Source organism: Opisthorchis viverrini (genome assembly GCF_000715545.1).
Source record: "Opisthorchis viverrini unplaced genomic scaffold opera_v5_299, whole genome shotgun sequence".
NCBI classification, from domain to species: Eukaryota; Metazoa; Platyhelminthes; class Trematoda; order Opisthorchiida; family Opisthorchiidae; genus Opisthorchis; species Opisthorchis viverrini.
In genome coordinates this window covers 603,626-625,447 of record NW_008751960.1, presented here as the reverse complement: position 1 = coordinate 625,447, position 21,822 = coordinate 603,626, and the positions used below count along the sequence as shown (strand labels likewise).

The window sequence follows — 21,822 nt, the reverse complement described above, 5'->3', positions numbered from 1 at the left end:
GAGTCTTTCAGTAACGCTTGATATTCATCTGCGTTTCTCGGCGGCCTGTTTATTTTTCTACTATGCTCTCTGACTCTGATGTGTAGTTCCCTGGTCGTCTGTCCTATATAGACGTTAGTGCCGTCGTTACACTTTATTTTGTATACACAGTCCCTAGTCCTGTTTACCGGGAGGTGATCCTTTATTTGCACCAGTGCAGAGCGCAGAATGGAAAGCTACTCTTATGTTAGCTGTGTTTAAAATTCTTCGAATGGCCTCCGATGTCCCTGGTTTATATGGGATTACGGTGGTCTCGATCCATTCCCTGTTGGGTTTCCCTACCGGTAACAACACCCTTCGCAAGGGGTACAACAGCCAAAGAGCTTCATTCTGGCTGCTTCCATTGACTGGTGAAAGTCATTATAAGTGCTGGCCTTGAAGCAGAATCGGCCTAAGTTGGATGATGATCGGGACTGAACTTTACACAGATGGCACCCGGAAAGTTAGCAAACTGGTCCGAACGACCAGTCTGGTTTCGAACAGCGTGATAGATTATTTCTCTGATGGTTGTGTGTATCCTGTTTGCGTGATAGGAGAAGCCGCTAGCTCGACTTAGCAAACTTTACATGGCTAATCACACTAGGTCCGCTAGATGAGTGTGGTGGCGCTTTCTCGGGTCGTGACCAAGAAATTGGTGGCCGTTACTCGATGCTACCGGTCTATGAGAAAACATTTGCTATTCACAGAATTATTATGTAGTTGGTTGTATATGCACCTTCGTTCTCTTCTAATTTTTAGTTCGAACTTCGTTTTATTTTTCCCTTCCTATGGAGCTGAACGATGCACACTCCCAGAAGTCCGACTGTGCGAAACCACCCCATGACCGAATCGCTTGTGAACCACTCAGTACGTTGCCTAGACTTGATTCAATACTTGATTACAGCCGCTGGCTCCGCGGATATGCCGATTGCTGATACTGCCTCTGTTGATGGACAAAAACCAATTCTTAGCAATTATTTCACAACTGAAGCAACTTCCGAGGATCCGTTTGAGTCTGTTTTCAGCCAGGAGTTCTCCCCTCCAAAGGTGAGTCCTCGAACTATCCAGTGCTCGCTAGTGACCGAAATGAAAACGTTCTCTATCCGTAGGTGGAGATTCGTGGGATTTTCATTCACATCACTCCCATTTGAGCAGCCATTATATCCTGGTACCATCATTCTGTTAGCACCCTTTCGGCGCCTAGCTGCCATGCCACCCAGAGGAGGCACGAGGGCTGGGATACTGTCAAGTTGCCCAAGCCTAGACAGGGGAAGTCGAGAGGCAGAGTTGGGGTTCTAACCACGAACCTTTCTGTTTGTAAGTTTGCGCTCTAACCACTGAGCCATCTCGCCCATTCAGTTGATGGAAGCACAATGGCTGTCACTGTATCGTTCGAGGCTTTGGCCAAACTATTTGCATTGCTCAAGCATTCACGGATTCACCTCTTCAAATTTGGTTATTCTAATGTAGATGGGGCACCGGTAACACGACCACTTGCTGTAACAGACTACCGGGTTTCAGACCCCGGTTTGACCATGGCGGTATGCTTTTAATGCGGATCATTAAGGGCGAATCTCGAGTCTAGTTCTTGCTCTGATTGACTTGCACTTACCAGAATAATTGCGCCAGGATACGAAGAGAGGTGTTCACTTGAGAGTGATGTGACTGATTTATTCGTCGCCGTGGATCAGTGGCACTCGTTGCTTAATACAAACTGCATGGTTTCCTCGCCAACAATGCAAATCCTTAACAAAGATCCGAGCTCGGGGAATCCGGCTTCCTCAAAACTCAGGTTGTCCGCATTGAGTTTTTATGATGGGACCACAGTATGATGATGATTCTACCGACAGTCTGCTTTAACGCGTGACAAAATTTTGGAGCCACCCATTTTTATTAGCGTTATCTCTGCGCGTGATCCACTGAACAGAACATTCCTCCGATCGCTGACGAATAAGCCAGGAAGGTGACTCACGTTAGTGAAGTTCGATTGGGAGGTAATGATATACACGAGGCAAAAGATGAAGATTGAGCGAAACAGTGAAGTTGGATTTGTTCCCACCGTCCAATACAGGTGGTGTTGGGTCTGAAGCCTTATGAGCCAAATATCCCTCGGAAATAGTGCATCTTTGATCTTTGTATTGTCATCAAAAACAGACGGACACCGTGCACTCCTCTTATTTTGGGATCACTTACCATTCACCTCCGAATAAAATGCCAATGTGGTGGCATTTCCTGCTTAGATATGACTTCATACAGCAGTTCTAGATGGTTTTCATTTGTCTTTTGTTGTTAACCACTAAGATGCGTTACCTTTTCGCTGTGGTCCTTGTCCCTTATTGCTCCTACGCCTGAGTTTATTGATCTGATTGACCGTGGAAAATTGGTGAGACGATGCCGGTATCGAAGACGATGGACACAACTGATCTAGAAAAGGTCATTCCAGGCCATCCGATTTTACCCCTGTTCGATGATGGGTTCGGAAATTTTTACCATACTGACCGAACTGAACGAATATTTGATGGTTGTACGTAGACGCCCTGGTTAATTGAAAGCTCTCATAATTTCCTGGCACCGTATTTTTTCTCGTACGCTTGCTCGCCTTCCCTTTGGCACGGGAAGCTGGACACTTGACGATGGGTTCTAACTTACCCCATTTTAGTCTGCAACAGTTTGCTCACCAAGGATACTAGGTATCATTTTTCCCGATATATCTACTCAGGTTTTTATCAGGTGTTGGTTGATTAGCAGCCAAGTAACACGCCTGAGATACCAATACTTCGGTAAATTCCCGATTTCCTGATTCTTTTGTCATAAGGTTTGTCGTGGAAACGGGCCCTTTGACGATATGGGTGGCAGATTGCAACCATTTGTGCAACCTACCAGGTCTATAGTAATCTAGATTTGCTATCCTAGGCCGAAGCATAGGATGCTTCTGGTATTCAAGATAGCTTACTTATCAGGCGTACTTCATGTTATGCTTCCAGCAAACCCCTGGACAATACACGGATGGTTTGAAGCCTCTCACACCATGCATATCACTGGATCAGTCGACAGCTCTTCGACTGCGGCAACGTGACGCGTGGTTACCGTCAGAGTCCACACGAAAAGCCTTATTGGACGTCAAGTGCGACAGTTCCACAACATGTCAGGAGATCAGACCGATGTTGTCTAAAGTAGACCCAGAGGGCAAAGATGCTGCTCATTTCAAGGGTGATCCCTATCGCATACTGTTGCTTCGGTATTTGACGGAAGAATCAACAGTTGATGCACTCCGTCGTGTCCCTAGTTGCGCGGAACAAACTGCGCCCACCATTGAAAATCTGAAGGAGCTAATCGTAAGTCCTCTAAATGATATTTTTGGAAAATGACCTACCTTTTGGAAGCAGCCCAAATATCAGACTGGTGGTCCTTAACTTTTTTCGTCACGCACACGCCCTGCGAAGAGCTCAGTAATCTTCACAACCCCACCAAACATCGCGATAAAGGGGCTGTGATAACTCATTCATTGTGGTTGCCAAATCTGTTGATTCAGTTCCATTTGTTTCTTAGGTAACAGGAGTTTTGATGAACAGTTCAGATGTTGAGTGGTTCAAATGTTATTTAGAATTCTATGCGCAGCAATTTGCACTGAACACTACCTTCAGTGATATCTTTGAAGTTGCTTAGTATGCCATAAGCTTTTAATGCATGTGGAAATTGCTACTCGCATATGAGGATATTTTCCATTCCTAGCTGGTTTAAAGACCTTTTCTCACAGACGGTCATGATGACAAATCCTGCTAGTACTACAAGGTCGTTTCGGCTAAAACGAGGAATATTTCGAACTGAAACGCTGAAAGTTTGCAGAATACCCGCACACACCCAACGGGGCTCTTGTTTCATTTTAAACTCCACCCAATACTCCGTGGTCTTTCTCCTACCAGCGCTATCCTTCGCATGGGTTTCAGAAAGTACTTCTGATGAAAAAGCACATAGGTGTATCTCTGCGAAACATCCGCCGGGTAACGACCGCTCGATGTGTAGGTACTTAACGTCTTTATAACGAGGTCCGTGCCGGGGTTTGAAATCCGGACACCTGACGTGCGAGACGAGCGTGTTATCACTTCCCCACCAGTGCATGTTGGACGCATCTGAATTTTCACGTCTGAACGGGCGGACGTGTTCACACTAGAGCGTTTTTTGCACCATACTACTATTCCAGTGAAGCAGCATCTGCTGACTGTAAAACGTCAGACAGTTACATTGTTGTGTCACGTTTACACATGGATTGTTTAGCCCGTAAGCCAATGTCAGTCTTGAGGGGCGACAGTCTCGCTGTAAAAGGCGTTCTTGTCGAGTTTTCATTTGCTTCCATCAATGTGTTCAGATAGATTCCGCTCCAAAATCCTCATCTTTCTGTTGGTTTTGTCATCATTCTTCACCTCGCCTAAACCACAAACGCGCAGGAGAGAATCTAATTCCTTCCTCTCATTCAACACTATTCGTCAGTATGTCGTTTTGTCCCTTTTTATTCTTGTCCGCCATGCCGAAGACTTTCTGGTCATTACCAACGCGTTACTCTTCATTCTTCGGATTCCGGCCTTCAGCAGTTTAAGAAACCGACTTGATGTAGACCATTTCATCTATCGCTCAATCAGTTTACGTTAGAAACCTGAAAAATGTGTTTGTTTGAACGAGCAGACAACCGTTCTCTCTGTATGACGACTGATGACGTGCGATACACATTCTCTTGTGACAACCTGGTAACCAAAATTGGGCTGCTTATTCGCCTTTGCGAGATAGTCTACGTTTCTGATGCCATGTTTTTGGTGTCCACAACCCAAATAAAATCCAATACGAGCAATTATGGTTTCAATACCTGAAACAAAATTCTTGAGGTCTTTGACGGAGATTACTGAGCGTCATCACAAACTTTTACAGGTAAAAGCCTTAGGCCTGGCCACTTGCAGCCATTGAAGTAGTCATTCGCACTTAAGCATGAGTAGCACTGCTGTAAGTTTTTGAACGGAGCTCCGTCCCACCTCTAGGTGACCTACCTCGTACACCAATTGTAGAGGAAATGAACTAGACAGATTTCCTTGATGTGATTCCTTTACTGAGGTGTTACGCAACTTGGTCGAGTGTCAGAACTCTACCATTCGCCATACATTACATTCAGGGATTTGTTGACCAACTGTAAGCAGCTTATAGCCAGGGAGATGTTGTGGGACCATTTTAAGCTATTTACAACCTGATATCGCATTGTCGATTCACTACGCTGATCGCCATATCCCTTTTTCATCATTTTCCACGTTTTCAGTTTCCCTGTGTGGCAACTCTCGGTTTTAATTTGCGACCCACCTCGCTTGGTTTAATCTGACCGAAAGTACATGGGTGGCGGAAGATCTGAGCGTTACCATGTGAACGTTGTAGCATCATAGCAGACAAGCCAACTTGTGCTTCTATTAGCGTCTTCCACTCAAAAAATGATCTAAATCTGTCTTCTAAACTGCGGACATTTTCGCGCCTGCGCTGTGATATCCGGGTTTCTGTTCCGACGCTAAGACTAGATGACTAACGCCGTCTGACTACGCTCACTATTACCGGTTTTTTGTTCTCCATACATAGAACGCGGAATCCTCACGCGTGTTTAAGGCTCACTTCAAAGGGGTTCATTGTTCGGTGATTTATATCAATGCACTCACCAACTGGTTAGTCAACCTATCAAGCAAAAACGCATCAATCTGGACACTTAAACGTACCTGCATCGTGATCTTCTGATCCACTCAAACCCTATTGGAAAGCTCTTAATATATCCATGTCAACTGTTGACATATCCCCATCATTGAGTACTTTTCTGGCACTTTCTTATAAGTCCACTTTTTGGTTCCCGGTCCCACGTGAAAATAGGAATATTCACTGTAAAATGACGTCTTTGCCCTCCTGATCAACACTTGTCGTTACCTGGTGTTCGGAACTGGCGCCGGACCACTAGTTACTACAGTCGTCATAAAATTTCGAGCTAATCCAGAAACTAAACGGAGGTCGATAACAGCTTTAATTTTTGACTACTTTTCGAAAATTGAATTTAAACAGCCCCTAGTCAATAGTAATCCCGGTACAAACGAGATATCATTGTGCAATTAAAAATGTTATTCCAAATAATAGCCGAACCGTATTTTTTGGTCACGATTTGTTTATCAATAATGTGACTTACTGGAGCTCAGATGTGTTACATCTGACAACTAAATGGGCTAACAAGGAGCATATAATCTGAACCATGACTTTCGTATCCATGTTCGAGTCTACTGCCGAGCGGACGACTGAGTGCTAGCTCGTGAGTCTAGGTTCATGCATGTCAGAATTGCTGGCACTACCCTAGACTGCGTACCTAGCATTCATTGCCATGTTGATATAGTTTGGGCAGTCATCTCGTACTACGGTGCGATACGCCCACTACCGTGCTCGTTTTCAACAGAGCAATAACCTTTGGTTATATTCTAAAGTACGACTTTAAAACCAACTTATTGCTGCAAGAAAGGAGATACGGAATGGAAGAGCTGCACGTCTTCTTGGTATGGAACGATAAGTGGGCAAGTTTAGGCAGACGAAAACACCCTATTGACAGCAGATGATAGTGGCTATAAGCGGATGCAGGAGAGGTCCCGTCGCCACACCGTCTATTCGGCGATATTATCGATTGTGCGTTAACTGCGCATCTCAGAATAGCTTCTTTCAACTTTACAACAGGTGCACCGATTTTTATGTTGCTCTCCATTACGTTTTCACAGGTAAATTGACGATTACGGTCAGGTGTGCCTTTGTGTTTGAAGATTCCACATCAAAAGGAACATCCAGGCCCTTCATTTGGGAAACAAAGCCGAAGGTGCCCTTAACCGAATAATTCGCTAGTGATCTCCGGACGGGGAACTACATGGGAAGACAGAGGAAACACGCCGACTGTATGTCGAATCTGGACGTTGAATTTATGGACTTTTGGCAGACATACAAGCGTTGTGATTATACTAGTTTGTCAGAAAACACTCACGATGTATAATCCAGATGCTTGTATTCTATGAAGGGATTTGATGGATGCTTCTATAATTGGATCATTAAAGGTCACACCGTCGCCCTGCTATAAGAACCGGCTTCTTTGTAATGGATTTTCTAAGCTGTAATTCCCAGCCCCTCTGTCTCTCCTTTCGAACACCATCGCCGAATTAATACACGGTGCGATCTGCGCGCATTTTTTTGGGTAACAATGACTGTTCGAGCGACTGAGACGATTGACTAAGGAAAGCTTCCCAAAATACAGTCAATCACGAGATAAATCAGTGATAACTTATCAGGTCCTAGATGCGTGACCCGATTCTTTTTAAGACCACTGGTCATGACCAACCCTGGACCTCATGCACCAAAGGTACGCAGTGACTGAACTGTTATATTTGCTTTTTCTCTGTTAGGCCAATGGATGGTACCATGCGGCACTGGATACCACACGCGGCTTACTGGCCAGTTATGGTTATGGACCGGAACAGGGTGGTGCACCACTGACTCCATTAACCGCCCAGGTAATCGAAAAACTGCTTTTTTCGTCCGTGTTGCCTCATCAGTAAAGTGCCTATTTTCGAACACCTGTGGTCTGACTATTCGGTGGTTGCATATTTTTAAACTTTTTTCCGACAGAGGGGTAGAGTGTCTCTTTGCCAAGTTGATTATTACGTTATGAGCCCAGGTAGTACGGCTTGCAGTCATTTAATATCCGAAAGGCTAGGTGCTGAGCGAAATGCTCATAAACCCATTTTTGTTTTTCGCGAATTGCCCATGTATTTCTCAACCTAGGGTTGTCAAATTAGGGACAGGTATTGTTCAGTTCATTAGGTACATACATGGTTTTATAGCCACTTTTTTATTGGGAACATTGAACCTGAGTTATTCTCATGGGTTGTCATCAAGTTGTCAATAATTGAGCTTTTTTCTCATGTAAATGGCTGCCATAAGTCGATCGACATGCTGAACTGCATGAGCTTTTCCTCGGTACTAAAATCCCAGGCAATCGAGTTAAGTCGCGGACAGTGTTCCGGTCTATCCACACTTTGTGTATATAGGAACAACGGCCATGGCTTTGTCCGGTAGATGGGCTGTATCGTGGGGTTACCCCGGTACCAAGCTTGTACGCAAGATATCAGGATGCTCCTGGGCATGTAGGCGCATATAGATGCCGTTGTTTTACCGCTTGATACCACTAGTTGACTTTTTTGCCAGCGAAACTGTAATCCAAGCAGTTACGAAGCCGCCACCACCACTCTCTCTGAAAATATGTCTGGACTTTCGAATTTAGCACATTAGCACATATGTAGTGACCCGGTTGAAATTAACACTGATCCTCATTTGTGGTCCATCTTGTTCTGTCATGGATAAGATTCGGCTTATACGTCTCCCGAACTTCACTTGTAGAGGCTAGCGCGCCAAATTTTCGTCTTCCTTACACATTCAAAGTCAAGGTCCTTTACCGTTTGGATGAAAGTGCCGTTCGATTGTGTGCTAGAGCATCATGTTTTTCCTCGAAGCCCATCTCGGATCAGTAACCCCGAAGCAATCACCCCAAATTTTTCCAGGCTATCGGACACCTGGTTAATATATTGTGGAAGTTATATGCTGTACGATTGTTCCCCCAGCTGATCTTGCTCCATCCTTTAACATTTCGGAGAACAAATGATGCATACAATTCCACGGCTTAAAGGTTCCTGTCCGACACTGATACTCATACTGCGACTAGAGTGACTCTACCCTGAGGTTTGTGCATCTGCCATGTGCCCTTGTCATGTTCTTTAACCATGGGGTCTTTAGTGCTCATTATCCCATTATCCGTGATTCACATGCGTGTAAAAAAACAGCCGAAAATAATAAACCGACTTTTCTCTTTCGAAAAATCTTCACTCATTTGTGAGCTGCACCCTGAAATACACTAAGACGTCTGGAAAGTGAGAATATCTAATCTTCCGGACCGTTTGTATCTGAAACGTTTTGCCAGATTAAGGGTCTCCGATTGCTTCTGTATGACCATTTCAACTTGGCTTAACTTCTTTGAAATGCCTCATTTTCAGATCTGGCTTGCACGCCTTGCCTTACTAGTACGTGTGCGAAGTTACGACGTGGCCGAGTGCGAACTGTCTTCATTTCAGACACTAGATGCACCGAATGTATATTTTGAACACTCACCAGACCTATACCCAGAACGAGCAGGTATGTAACCTATTCATGGGGTATAATTTGTAATCGTTCTGTCAATTACCCCCAACCAGCTCATTTGGTGTGGTCGTGAAAAATTAACCTTACATCATCTGCCTAGAAACGAGTCGATGGACTCTCCTAAGCCATAGTCAGTTTCAGGATCGGTAATTGTAAAAGCATATCCACATTTGAACAGAAATACTCTGATTTGTAGAGACGAGTTGAAGGGAACGCAGTAAAGTTCTCCAATGCATTGTTACGGAGTTGAAAATGGGTTATATGTGACATAGACCAGAAGTTCATGTGGGCTTTATTATACCTTAGCGTCCTTTAGTTCAGCTAATAGTCGTTCGTTACCTCTGGGTGTTTTTTCGGCAAATAGTCGGCTCCGACTTTTGGCAGTGCACACAATTTGTGAGAAATTCTGACTTTCATCGGTTGTGGATATTTTTTGAACCAGTTCTGTTATATTGTGCATCCCCTTCGCTTCACTCCAGGCTCTATTATTCCATTCTCCTTGCGCCTTCTTCACGCGGAGCTTCCATTCTATCTCAGTCGTTCTGCAGAAGCACTGGATAGACTATATTACCTGTTGGCGGTCATTCACCGCGTGAGTCGAACCCTTTCGGTCTAGTTTGCCATGGTTTACCTTCCTGTTTTTTGAGACATGAATTGGCCATCGGGTGATATATATGGTTTACTGGTATTCGAAACGTAGCTGCCGGTTCACACTGGTTGATCCACTGAACATTTGCTCACAAAATTTTAACCACAAGCGGTCTGCGCAGAGCCGAATTTTTCGATGTGACCAAACCACTGATACCAGTGTAAACCTGAGGGAAAGATAGACGGGCAAGCACGTGGAAGCGTTTTGATGGCCATCGGCTGATCTAGTCACGATGACATACCAGTGTGCACTAACACCAACTCTCTTAAACCAGGGGGCTGACCTCATCCGTCAGCTCCTCAAAGTTTTAGCGGGATACTGGCCAAAATACTGAAAACACTTCCTGGGGAATGCCCATTACCGCACCATTTAGACGGAATGGACTGCCAGCAGTTGGATTACCACTGGTGCTCCGTAGTGTGACGATACAGTGCTGATTAAAATTCGGACCACACTTTCTTTAGCATATGCTCGCTAAGAACGGTTTAACGAGTCCGATTCTGCTTGGGAACGTTCGCCAGCAAGTTGCACAGATCCAGGTGACTGTTTTTATCCTCAACATTGTAGCACCGTTTCGAATGACGGTCTTGCTTTTGAACATTCAGACGCGTTATGCCCTCAAACTTTTCAAGCATATGTAGACGGCAGTTCATCAGACCGTTGTATCAAGTGTCAGATTTTCCAGAAAAGCCGAAGCCAAGATTATTTCTTCATAATTCATCTGAAGTATTACGATAGTGGAATTTCGACCCCATTCTTTAAATGACTTTGAATAAGTTGGTTTGGGATGTGATTGTCGGTTACCCTTTTTGTGTGACTTATCAAGTCTAGCTGTTTATGTATCCAGGTCCATTTAATTCCGTAGATATCGTTAGGGGTGTTTGGGATTCGACCTGACGATTGAATTCGAAGTACCTTGTGCAGGCATAGTAAGTGAAATTCGCTGGTAAGTGCTGCACTCCTGCCCCTAAGTGTGCGAATAAAACACAGTCACCTACAAAAAGCAGCGTGCCGACCTTTGACTTCCGCAATTTCGTTTCGGCCGTGGGGCGTTTCTGGTTGAAAAGGCAACCGTCTGAAAGATACTGGATCGGAACTACCTACCGCATTTGCACAGATCGAACTCAAATACAGATTCTACTGAGTAGGAGCTCGAATGGAAACCTGCTACACTCCCGTGCCAATTCCGAAGCCGGTAGTTCCATAGGTGCGCACATGAACCCTTCTTCCTGAGTGAAAGAATTGGATAATGCTAACGGCTTTCTCGGGACAGTCGAGGTTCTGGAGAACGATCCGTAGCACTTCCCTGTTCACGGATTCAAAGTTTTTTACGGAGCGTATATACAGCGCAGTTATTCCATCTTCGACGGCCTTTCATTGTGAATCTCATTTACTATTCCATTAAGTCCAGCATCGGTAGGTAGTTAAGACACGTCCATCTTCCCAGGAGCCTGAGGTAAGTGGGCGAGATATTATCCAAATCCAATTTATATAGGTTTTTGAGCTAACGGTTCGTATCCACTATACCTTTAGTTGTGTTCCAAGGAGCAGCTCTCGGAAACATATATATGATAGTATAATACGGTGTGACATTACACCGTATTCCAATAATAACTAATGCCGCTACTCGTTGTCGTGCCACCCTTTTTCGATGACTGAAAGCCTACAGCAGACCAGTTTTTGTTCACTGATCATATTCCCTAGGATCTGATAATCTTGATTATCGTCAACAGCATGCCATAAGTGTTTGACGAAAATGTTTCGCTGCTGTACAACCGTGGTTTATTTGAAAACCTTATTGTGAAGAAAAGAATAAATGTGGGTTGGGAGGGGGCTTAGTGCAGGTCCACCGCAATCAGTCTATTTACATCATTCTATTTACATCGTCGCTGTAGCCTTGGGCATAGTACCACACTCGGTTGTGCGCAAACCTGTGGTCATTACGCTATGCACATGCGTCCAGTGGTTCAGTCGCTGTTTACCGGCGAGTCCAGCTTGCACAGGTGCTCCAACCAACCCTAGTTCGTGGCAAAGGTCTGTGTGCAACTATAACATGTGGATGTGTGCAATCCCTTGAAATGAGACGAACTGGTCGACGTTGGCAGCCAGCGCGAGTGCTGTACTGAGTAGCAACGTGGTTACATTCCCATTAAATATTACCAGCACAGCATGCTTGAGTTTTCCAATACTAGGGTTCCTGATTTGCTTATTAGAACTTTTGTAACGGTGTATGCAGTCTCCATCTAGATATGGTCACTTCTGAGAATGCAGTGCGAATTCTTCATTACTGTGGGTTTCATTCTAATCCAATCTGGTCTCTTGATTCTCTTTGGGTAGGATGTAAATAACAAATTACACTGAACGTCTGATTGTTTTCACATGTACATACTACTTTGCCTATATATTTACCGAAATTGTCTGCTTCTCTCTGGGTGTGTGCGTCCCCTGGGCAATTTCTGCAACTCGGCTAATGCAACGTTTGTGTGGGTGCACCCCTTTCTTGTTGGTGCAGTAAGGCTAGGGTAGCACAGATTTATCTGCAGCTAACCACCAGTCATGTCTATCCTGCGTTGCATGCAAAAGCTTACGGATGCACGGGGTGATGAAGTCAACGGGGTCATTCGAATTAAGTCACTGTCAAATTTGAGAATGTTGTTGACCTGCTTCTAGACCAAAATAAGTTCGAAAGTTGTATTCTTTTTTTTAACACAGAATTGCGGGTTGTGTAACGACCTCAGACTTTGCTGATTGATGAGAACATATTATGAGAACACGATTCACATAGAGATTGGCGAAAAAGTAGCAGTTGAGTCACGAATTGCAGTGTGTTAGTTATTTTTAATGGTTAAACGGGACGGTACTCATTTTCAGGAGTGGGAGGTCTCTATTTGGAAGCCCTCGCAATATGCTCGTTTCCTTTCCCATTAGGTAGTCTGGTCTTTATGTGATTTTAATTGCGTTGAATTCTCTGACAGATTCAGTGCAATTTACGAAAAGGCTACACAGAAGACGGATCAATGACACAACCTGGAGCGGATTATCGTGAATGTAAGTACCGGTTTCATTAAAAATATCGTAAACGAGAGATTTAGCTGGGTTCCAGGTGAATCTCTCGTCAAAACTAGAACGATATGTCAATGAGTGTATTAGTCGATGCCATGTTCCTTATTTGGCACGAGCCAACTGACATTCCTTGTTCTGGTACAGGTTACATATCCTATGGAGCGAAAACGTGAAAGTACGCTTCAGTATGTGTGACTGCTTGCTTTTTTTCAATACCTGGGTTCCAGTGAATCTCTCGTCAAAACTAGAACGATATGTCAATGAGTGTATTAGTCGATGCCATGTTCCTTATTTGGCACGAGCCAACTGACATTCCTTGTTCTGGTACAGGTTACATATCCTATGGAGCGAAAACGTGAAAGTACGCTTCAGTATGTGTGACTGCTTGCTTTTTTTCAATACATGGTAATTGGGATCGGTGGGAATCTTACCCTTTATATCACTGTCATGTAGTGAATATCCATGGTTGCTCACTGATCCATTGCCTTCAGTTCAAAAGACTACTTTTATGGAAGTTTGTAGCTTAGGCTCTAGTATTGTTCTCGTTGGTCGTTGCTCAGCTTTTGTAGCCGTGTCACTACCTTTTTCCTTTTCTTTTCCCAGCCTCACTGAGTTTGTGGACCTGTCGGGAGGTTCGGGTGTTGTCCACTTGTCTCTCCATTTATATCTCTGACTCTGATTATTCGGCTGCGATCGAAACCGTTCACCAGCTGGCAGTTTGCTGTTCAGGAAATAAAGCCGTGTTGCGTGGGTTATCCAGCATTCTCGGACGTATCTATCTTCAGGTAACCTAGCGAATTCGTTGGTCGCTGTTAGGCATGATTTACATGTCTCAATCACGTATTATACATCGGTCCTTCCTAGTAAAAAAGGGCCTGTGGCTTGATGAAAATCCTTCTGTCTCGCAGATATTACTGATGCTAAGCCATGTTTCAGAGAGAAAACTGCATTTTTCAACATTCTAGAAACGACCATATCTTCAATCGATTGGAAGAATTTGAAAGCGATTGGGAGGTTATCGTTTCCGAAGGGTTTTGTAAAACTGTCGATTGCTGACCAAACCCTTCTGAACGGATGTATCTTGTAATGCCACAATGCTTGAAATAGGGCGTAATTATGACTTTTTTTCCACAAATCACCAGCAACAGGACAACTTATTCGATCGGGAAATAAAGTCTGGTAAAATAAAAAAAAGATTTTGGCGAATGGCAAATTGGTCACACTTCACAGGTTAGGCTGGTTAGGACATGTACTCGGCATGCCAGAACACCAGCTGCTTCGTAGAGCTCTTCGTCCAGCCCTGCGCCGAGTGGAACAGACGAAGAGGTTGACAGGTTGACCTGCAAACGAAGTATGAAAACACTAACCAGTGAACAATTGCTATCTACCGGGATGGGGATCCGTGACTCAACTCATTCATGGTTAGTGACACTGGTAGAAATAACCCGGTCACACATTCAGTGGCACTCTTGAATCAAAGCTATCACCTTCAATGCGCAGCTGCCCAGTTTCAAAACATACTATCCTCTCTATTTCTTGCCTGTATCTACCATGCTGTCCCACTTTCCTTTGATCGAAACTTGGATCTCTATATACGCGCCCTTCAGCTAGGACACCGAGCAAAGATTCATCAGCATGAATGAAACGTGTAGCAAGTTTGTGAGGTGCGGTTATTGGGGTGTTTGCACCTACGGTTGCAAGTCAGCTGTTCTGTTTTACTGAAAAAAAATATTCCAGATATGTGGATGGTCCATATAGTCCGCCATATATTTTAGCAAAAAGTCTTAAAATATAAATGGACTTTTTTGAAGCAGACAAGGGTCCCTATGCAGGGTGACTATATTAGCTTTTATTTGTCATACCAAGCAACCTAAAACTGTAGTCTCCCTTTTGTTTCCTCCTGTGATTAAATTACAATTTCTGAATCCCTCGGTAGGGTACGTTGGGTGTCGCTATTTTGTGGCATCAACTGGTAGCATTCACTTATCCCTGTCGCCTTTGGCAGTTGGTGTTCCAAGTGTTCTTTGACGATGACCTAAATGCTCGGATATCATTCTGGACCCTCAAACAGGTTGGTTCAGTACGGCTGAGGCTCATTTGGAATGTCTTTGCTCATTTCTTGGATTAGGCAAGTAATGTACAGGCAACGGAAAGTAACTACTGCAGTTGTGTGGCAAGCAGAGGCTGTTCCTTTTGAGTACCAACTTCCAAAGTAGCGAAAATCGTTTGATCTCGTGGTGCCGACTGGCAGACCAGCCCCGAACTGAAATATACCTCTACAGGTGCCGAAGTCAATCATTGCCTGTCACTCCTAGAATATCTGCGTGGACTCCGTCATGCACTTGTCCATTGCTGCCTTTCATTGCTCGATACATGTACCTTGTTTGGCTGTTGAGAATCAAATGAACGTATCGGAAATGACACCTCCAGCGCTTGCCTCGTGGCGTCTTATCTAATGTTAAACATCATGATAAAGAGAGCTGCACTTGGTGCCGGAACTTCTACCTATCACAGTGACTGCGCGTTTTTACCTCTCCATTTCTATTTGATGATTGACCATCCTGGTCCCAAGTTTAGAAAGGTTTATTCTTCATCAAAACGCTAACGACCGAACCTATTTTGCACAAACTTCGTCAGAAGCTGTTTTATGAATATATTTGCCATTTTTGTTATTATACATCATGAACTCCTTCATATACCTTTCACAGCTAGGAGATCTGGAAACGGCAAAAGCATACTTCGCACAAGCAGTCTCGTACCCGAACCCCAAGAGGCAACCGCAATTGGCTGTTCAGCAGCTTTTCCACGAGTACGTAGCTGTACTATGGTCATCCAACACTCTGACCCAGATGTTTTTGTGACGTTCACTTTACTTTCTTCTTGCTGTTAGGGCTTTCCTCTACCTCGGTAAGAACGAATACGAAGAAGCGAAGAGACTTTTCCACAAAATACTTGGATTGGACCCAACAAACGTCGTGGTCAGTGTATGACTGTCATTATCATATTTTTATCCTTAGTTATATGACTCCATTGTAATCAGTTAGTCCGCAGCTAATTTCGAATCCTGAGGTGTTACTGTTTCAACAACATTGGTTCCTTTCAGGACGAACTTCACTGGAACTGGACATAATCGATCAACTATTTAAGTTGCGAAAGTTCGTTTATCGTGAAATGAACTAGGAACCTAGATGTAGCATTCCTTCACTTCTTCGGAAAGTTAACCGTACTTTGGTCTTAAATTATCCTTGTGTGCTAGCGATCTGTCGAACTAGGAGAGTTTCCTCAGGTTTGCTGATACATCAAGTGAACTGAATGAGTTATCTGTGGCGTCTCACCGTTGTGTTTTATTGCTCACGTTCAAGGTTTCTGTGGAATATCGTTCATTTTCGTATGTGCTCCGTGTACCAATAACAACACAAGATTATACCAGAATGACTGGAAGTAACTCGCTACGATCCCGTCGTTTTGGATCAGAAAAATATAATGTCTTCAGCAGTCCACCAGGATGTGGCGAGCTGAAATGTAGAGGTATGGGTTTGCAGTCCCATTAAGGAAAGCGTTCAGCTGTAGCACCCTTCCGGTGCCTAGCTGCCATGCCACCCGAAGGAAGCACGAGGGCTGGGATACTGCCAGGTTGCCCAAGCCCAGACAGGGGAAGTTGAGAGGCAGAGGTCGGATTCGAACCACGGACCTTCCGGTCAGTAAATTCGCGCTCTAACCACTTGGGCCATCTCGCCCCGCAGTCCCATTAAAGCAAGTATGAAGACGAATTCGAAGTTGTTCAGTTGATTTGAGGGAGGTAACTCCAACAGGGGAACGTAATATAGTTATCTTTCGAAGAATACTATAGACAACGTTAGATACAAGGTACACCCAATTGTTTCGAAACAGAAATATTTCCATTCTGTCAGTATCCTTTCTTGAGTTTCCGTTCTTCGCTTCCTTCCTTTGCAGGTAACGACTCACATATTATTTCTTTCGGGTACTTACTGACTCTATGGCATTCAACGATCGGCTTTCCTAACCCTAACTTTATGCGTTTTAACGCACCATAGTGATGGACCATACTTCGTCGCTAACGTGTATGTATTATGCACAACCCTCCCTTGTTTAGAATTCAAATAGACTGAAACAACCTTGACCGCATCAGGCCTGTTCTCACAGCCGAGAGCAGCCTGTCACTGATAAGTACTGTAGAGGGAGGTTTAACCAGTGGTCTACATGATTTCCATGTCTACTGTGGAACAGTTCTACGACTCTTAGTACATGTCCGATCTGTGGTTATCACAGACAGTTTCCTCACCCAGATATCCAGGATGGTTCCTGTCAAGGGGTGACACCACACAAAGAACGTGATTGTACCTGAATTTGGTGATGATGGAATGTCATATGTGACTGGACAACAAGGCTTCACCAGTTATGATTTATGGCAACATTCGATTCCATCGATTGCCATATAATATTTGATACAACTTATTCCGATTCCAATAGCACGTCGACGATCAGAAACTCAAGCGTGCGTTTCCGTGAATCGATATTAACCTATCGTGCGATTGAGTGAGTGGAAACTGTGACCTGTTAAGTCACTCTAGGAATAGAATCAAGTTAATTGTCTTGTCGTGCCCTTATTCACGGAGCAACAGAAATATAGATTACGAGTGTGGGGGCCGGAAGCCAATTTGAAAGCGCCCATACGGGATCGGATCCGGGTCATCGCAATCTGCGATCACGGGACTTGGTTCAGAATCAATTTCCCCTCTATGGTGCCATTCTGTGCAACGATTCCATCTCTGCTACCAGTGTATGGAGTGAGATTAGTTTATCTGTGGTTGCTCGTGTTCCTAATTTCGCTGCATCATCATCACGAATCCTTCCAAAGTAGCTCGCCTGTGAACGGCGTTGTCAATGTGAATGTACGTACATACTCCAAGGTTTTGCGCTTCCTTGGTGCTACACCGGGGTAGCTCATACCACGGACTGTGCTGTAAATGTAAGTCGATCTTTGTTACTCGTTTAACAAAATTTGCGTTTTCCGAAGAAAAAACGGTCGCATGTCTGTGTAGGGGAAGAGTTCCATCTCCGAAGTGTTTTGCTGGTAAGGCCTACAAAAAATCAATGGCTAGCAAATTTCACTGATTTCAACGTTTACGGTGACCAGCATTCTACCTGGCCTATACGGTTCTATGTGCAGTGTTTAGGCTACGGACCTACCTGGCATCTCGCTAGTTTCTCCCAAACGCAATTTTTTCGTTACTTTATGTTTCTAATTTCATCCATTATTTTTCGCAAGCCCACAGGTGCGTAATATGCCGTGATTTTTACCCTCACTTAGGCGGCAAATAATGTTGCTGTTTGTTCCCTGTATCTTGGCCAACTCTCGGAAGCCATACGTGTTTTGGACACTTTGACAACCACGGGACTGTCCTCCCAACCGTCGGGTCAAGTGTTTGATTTCCTAACCAGCCTTAATACTGGAACGGTCGATCCGGAAAGTCACACCGATTCCGTCTTTTCCAGTTTACAGCGGCGGTTTTGTTTACACGATGCATTAATTTTCAACCTGGCTGTTTTGTACGAAGTTGAGTCGGATGGTGCCACGTCTAAAAAGGTTAGCCTTTTACAGCGAATAGCCCGTCTCCCCGGTGAACCGGTGCACATATCCTCGTTCAAACTTCCGATCACTTAAACTTCTTTTTATCCAATCCACCTTCGGCACATTTTTTACTCATCTGCTATCACTACACCCGTGGTTTATTTGTTCGTCTACAGTTTATTTTCAATTTTCGGCGTAAAACAACAATTTCTCTCCCTAGTTTACTTGAAAACCGCTCTCACGTGATGGCCTGAGTTATCTGTGAGTTCTTCTGGTCCCATTAATCTTGTAAATTATATGCTTTACATCGTTGCTCACCCGGTTCACTTCAGCCTACTNGAACCGGTTTTTTGTGTTTCAAATGAGAGTCTGTCCAAAACAACTGTTACGTTTGTCTAGGGAATCCGAAGTACGTACAGGATGACACATTTTGCCAATGTATGTGAAGCTGCTTTTGACACTACTCTGACTATTATTATCCAACGTACCATCTCGTAGTACACTACATAGATTGATCTGTAATCAGGACGATCCAATGCCTTCGGACTGTCTATTTTTCACTAAGTATGTGTTCCTTTTGTCACAGATGTTTGGAAAAGAACAACACCCGTGTTTTTTTAACAGAACACGCTACTCGTAAGGTTGCTGAAAACTTCTGGTGATTAGACTGCACTAAAGGGATAGCACCTCAATAGACTTCGGTTCTTATTCGCGCTCATCTGTGTATCCCAGTGTTCCGGTTATCTGACATGTGAGATAGGCATGATCGAAAGTCGCCCCACTATCACAGCGACTAATGTGGTTGACATCAGAACGTCAGGTAGTGTGACCAGGGAGTGACGAGTCGATGTGCACAGTTCATGTAACGAAATTCTCGAAAGTCGATGGTTCTGGTGCGACAAACAGAACTTCTCATCAAGCCCGCTCCCTAACTTAGTTACATATGTCGCCCAGGATTACTATGACACGTACGAAAAATTTACTAGTTTTCAATAAGCGGCAAAATTCCAACAGATTGATTATACCAGATTCAAGTCAAATCCCATAATTCAGTCATGTTTCGTCGACTGATCAAAATTTTTTTGGGAACACCACAAAAAATCGCCGAAACTCTAGTCTTCAGAAAATATCAAGGCTCCAGTGGAGTTTATGAAACCGAGGCTTCTACGGACAGACCAAGCCATGTGCCTTACGGATAGTAGACCTTTTTCTCTCTCATACTTTCACTTCCCACCCATCCCTCTAATAACTCTACTTGTGGGCCCATCCGATAGCACTGACCACCCCGTTCGCCTTGCATCATATATAGCCGCAAGGTTTTTGAAAACTTCCAAAGCTCACAACCTTCTTGGAGCTCATCAGGTAGGCGCAGTCCTCGAGTTTCCTTCAACCTTATGTTCTACTGGAACCCAAATTGGACTGGTTTCGATAAACACACTCATTTGAGAGTCAATTTGGTTTTCACGGGAGACTCAACTGAATCGCTCGTTCATGACATTCTTCAACTGAATGTACTGCACTAAGGCCGCCTCATGTTTCACGATATTCGAGATACTCGGGGAGTGCGCGTATCCGATTAGCTCCAAGAAGGGCAAAATCGGTCGTGGGCTGTCACTTAAGTCTCCCGTGATAGCCAAATTGATTTGCAAATGAGTGTGTTTGCTCATATGAAACGTTTAATTTCCTTTCCAATAGTTTGCAACTGTTTGCTAATAGACGACAAAGCGGCGAAGAACTTTCCATCGTACATTTGGTGTCGTCGCCAGGATATGGATGAAGATCCCGTGGCCACAGCCTTTTGAGGATGGGGATGTGCGGACCTTCCTGGGGAGTTTCGAGGTGTTTGCGGAGGCACCTGGACTGGAGACCGACAGGTAAGTTGCCTGCACTGAAAACCTCCCTCAGAGACCGGACGAAGTTGGCCCTGGATGCGGCTAGAAGTAGCCCTCGGAAGGTGGACTGGGCCGCCGCGAAGGAGCTCTTGCAGCGTAGCTCGATACACCGGTCGACCGCCAGGAGGCCATGAGGCAATTAGAGACGGCCAGGATGGGACCTGGATGCGACCTGACGGCGTACCTCGCCAGCCTGCAACAATCGCTGGATCGGGCTTTGCCTGGACTGGACGAAGTGTCGCGCCAGCAGTTGCTGTCTGACCAGTTCTTCGAAGGTGTGCAGGCCAGTTGTGGTTGGTGAGAGAAACTGGCCAGTTGAGTGTGGAGGAAGTTGTGCATCTGGCACGGTAATTGGCTGAAGCGCCACTGGCTACGGTGCGGTCGCAGGAAAAGGGATGATTCATCGGTGGAGGACCTGCAGACTGAAGCGGACCAACTGGCCGAACAGCTTGCAGCCATCAAGACGGAATCTTGGAGGCACGCTCGAACGAGCCGATGCTACAAGTGTGGCATGTCTGGCCACCGGAAGAATCTACGTCGTCGTACCCGACCACTTGTAAATAATAAAACTGGATTACTCCTCTTTCCCCGGATGGGTTACGATTAGTGCGATGACAGGCTATGGTACAGGCCATTATCGAGATAGACGGGATTAGGAAGCTGTGCCTAATTGAAACAGGAGCAGGAGTAACGCTGAAGAAACGAAGCTGGATGCAAGCCGTGCGCGCTAGCCGTGAGAGCAGTGGGTGGATACCGACTGAAAAAGGATGGATTGTCAAACACTCAATGCACCTAGGCGACATGTCCGTGCAGCAAGAGTTCCCCATCAGTCCAGACGTAGAGCAGACGATCTTGCAAGCAGATTTTCTGAAGAGCACAGAATCCGTGGTTGGCCTAAAGCGGGGAAAACTGGTGACAAAGTGTGGCGCAGTCAAGCTTAAAGGTTACCCGTAAGTGAACTGCATGTCCGAAAGCTTCTGTCTTGTAATATGCTGTCAGTACAGTCCGTAGTAGAGGAATACTCCAAACTGTTCACAGGTGATGAAGATCCGTTTGGCTTCTGCTCTGGGTTGGACACGAAATCCCCTCTCGTCCGAATGCCTTCGACCATACGCCTTCCCATCACATCGTGGCCAACCACGGGATGCCAAAAATAATCCCCACGGACCAGGGGCCTCGTTTTGGTAGCGAAGAGTTTAGAAGTTGTTTGTAGAAGCTGGCATCAGACCGAGAACGACGGTACCATATCACCCGCAAACAAATGGCCTAACCCAACGATCAAAAAGTGGCTGGCGGCTAGAGGATGTGACTGGAAAGTGAACCGGCTGTGGTGTTGCTAGCACATCGTGCTTCCATACAGCCAACCACAGGTAAGT

General features: G+C 44.9%; 1 protein-coding gene across 1 annotated transcript; it reads left to right on the top strand.

The window, feature by feature from the left end:
* Positions 1–806: 806 nt before the first annotated feature.
* Positions 807–19,071, top strand: T265_09759 (hypothetical protein; the record flags this gene model as incomplete). Its single annotated transcript, XM_009175930.1, has 9 exons — positions 807–885; positions 923–1,065; positions 2,979–3,353; positions 7,461–7,568; positions 9,105–9,243; positions 9,729–9,841; positions 12,874–12,946; positions 15,670–15,770; positions 18,294–19,071. 9 exons carry the CDS (start codon positions 807–809, stop codon positions 18,645–18,647), a joined length of 1,485 nt encoding a protein of 494 aa, XP_009174194.1.
* Positions 19,072–21,822: the final 2,751 nt, after the last annotated feature.